Genomic DNA, 1,608 nt, shown 5'->3' with positions numbered 1-1,608 from the left:
ATCATGTTTAAATGTCCAGTTTCTCTGAATATACTTCCTATAATACACTTAAAGCCCATCTTGGTTACAAGAACGCCAGAACAAGGGTTCAACAAATGAAGTCCAACATGTGAATAAATCTATACAGAGTGTATTACGTGACACACATGTTGTGTTGTTTCACTACATACATCTGGTAGATGCAGCTCATCTCTCTCTGGTTGTTTTTGATCATTTTTTATGTTGATTTTGTGTCTTTTCGTGATGATTTTACATCTTTTTTATTTTCTCCCTGCAGCTTTATTGCCCTTAAATAAATCCTAAATCAACATATAAATCTGGTATCTGCAGCGTATGAATGCCGTCAGCTTCACCTGAACACCTGTGTGACGTGTCTGCAGGTGCGAGTGGCCAAAGCGCTGATCAGCTGTCCGATCCCGGAGTGCAGCGGCAGCCTGGACGAAGGCGTGGTGGTTTCCCACCTGGCCGCCGAGGAGCTGGCCAAGTACCGCTACTTCCTGGAGCTCAGCCAGCTGGACTCCAGCACCAAACCCTGCCCCCAGTGCAGCGAGTTCACGTCCCTGAAGAGCCACGGCCAGAACCGCTCCGAGCACAAGTACAAGGTGAGAAAGTAGGAAATATGAACTACAAATATAAACCTGAGCAGAAGAACACGTCCTAGAAGTGGAAACACAGGTAGAAACGGGATCAGTATGAATGTAAACGGTGCTTTTGCTCAGAAAGTCAAACAGGATTCATGTCTTCATGTTAGTTTTGAGCCTCTCTGCGTCGCCGCTGCGTGTTTTTGGGATTATTTTACGTCTTATTTTGGTGATTTTTGCGTCTTTTCTCCTCCTGCAGCCTCGTCAGCCTTCATAAATCCTACATCAGTGTAATTAAGTCAGTGTTTGCAGCTCGTTACATCATTTGAACCTGATTAATTTTTAGAGAAACGATAAGAACAGACGGGGAGCAGAGCAGCTGCACAGATGATTTCTGGAAATAGCTTTGTGCTGCCAACTGTTTGAACTCGTTGGTGTGATTCTGTGATGATTTAACAGGTTTCTGTTGTGATTTTTGCAGCTTTTCTGGTGTTTTGTGGTGATTTTGTCCCATTTTCACAACTTTTCATGCTGATTTTGACTTTGTTTGAGGTGATTTTACGTCTTTTTGGGGGAAATTTGCGTCTCTTTGTGGAGATTTTGCATCTTTTTCTCCACCTGCAGCCCTGTTAGCCGACAGAAATGCTAGTATCTGCAGATTATGACATCATGGTGACCTGGTTATGTTCTGCTGCGATGTTAAGAACAGACTGAGAGCAGAGCAGCTGCACAGATTCCTATGATTTCTAAAAACAGAACTATAAAATCTTACGATAGCTCAACTTTCTGTGGTGATTTTGAGTCTTTTTCTGGTGTGTTTGTGCTGATTTTGCAGCTTTTTGCCTCATTTTATGTTTTTTTTGCACCTTTTTGTGCTGGTTTGGACTCTTTGTAGGGATCTTTCATATTATGCTAATTTTCCCTCATTTTGTGCAGATTTTGCATCTTTTTGCCTCATATTTAGCTGTCCTTGCGTCTTTTTGTGGTGATTTTGAGTCTTTTTCTCGTGTGTTTGCGTGTATTTGTG

At 42.3% G+C, this 1,608-nt stretch overlaps 1 protein-coding gene across 1 annotated transcript in view; it reads left to right on the top strand.

The window, feature by feature from the left end:
• rnf217 (ring finger protein 217) overlaps positions 1–1,608 on the top strand; it is a 20,559-nt gene that overhangs the window by 5,958 nt on the left and 12,993 nt on the right. The window contains exon 2 of the mRNA XM_008303501.1: positions 381–602. Within this exon, the coding sequence (XP_008301723.1) occupies positions 381–602 (222 nt within the window). The remainder of the gene's footprint in view (positions 1–380; positions 603–1,608) is intronic.

Source organism: Stegastes partitus, unplaced genomic scaffold (assembly GCF_000690725.1).
Source record: "Stegastes partitus isolate 25-593 unplaced genomic scaffold, Stegastes_partitus-1.0.2 Scaffold2020, whole genome shotgun sequence".
Lineage (NCBI taxonomy): Eukaryota > Metazoa > Chordata > Actinopteri > Pomacentridae > Stegastes > Stegastes partitus.
Note: the sequence above shows the minus strand (reverse complement) of the source record. Positions and strands in the feature narration are given on the sequence as shown.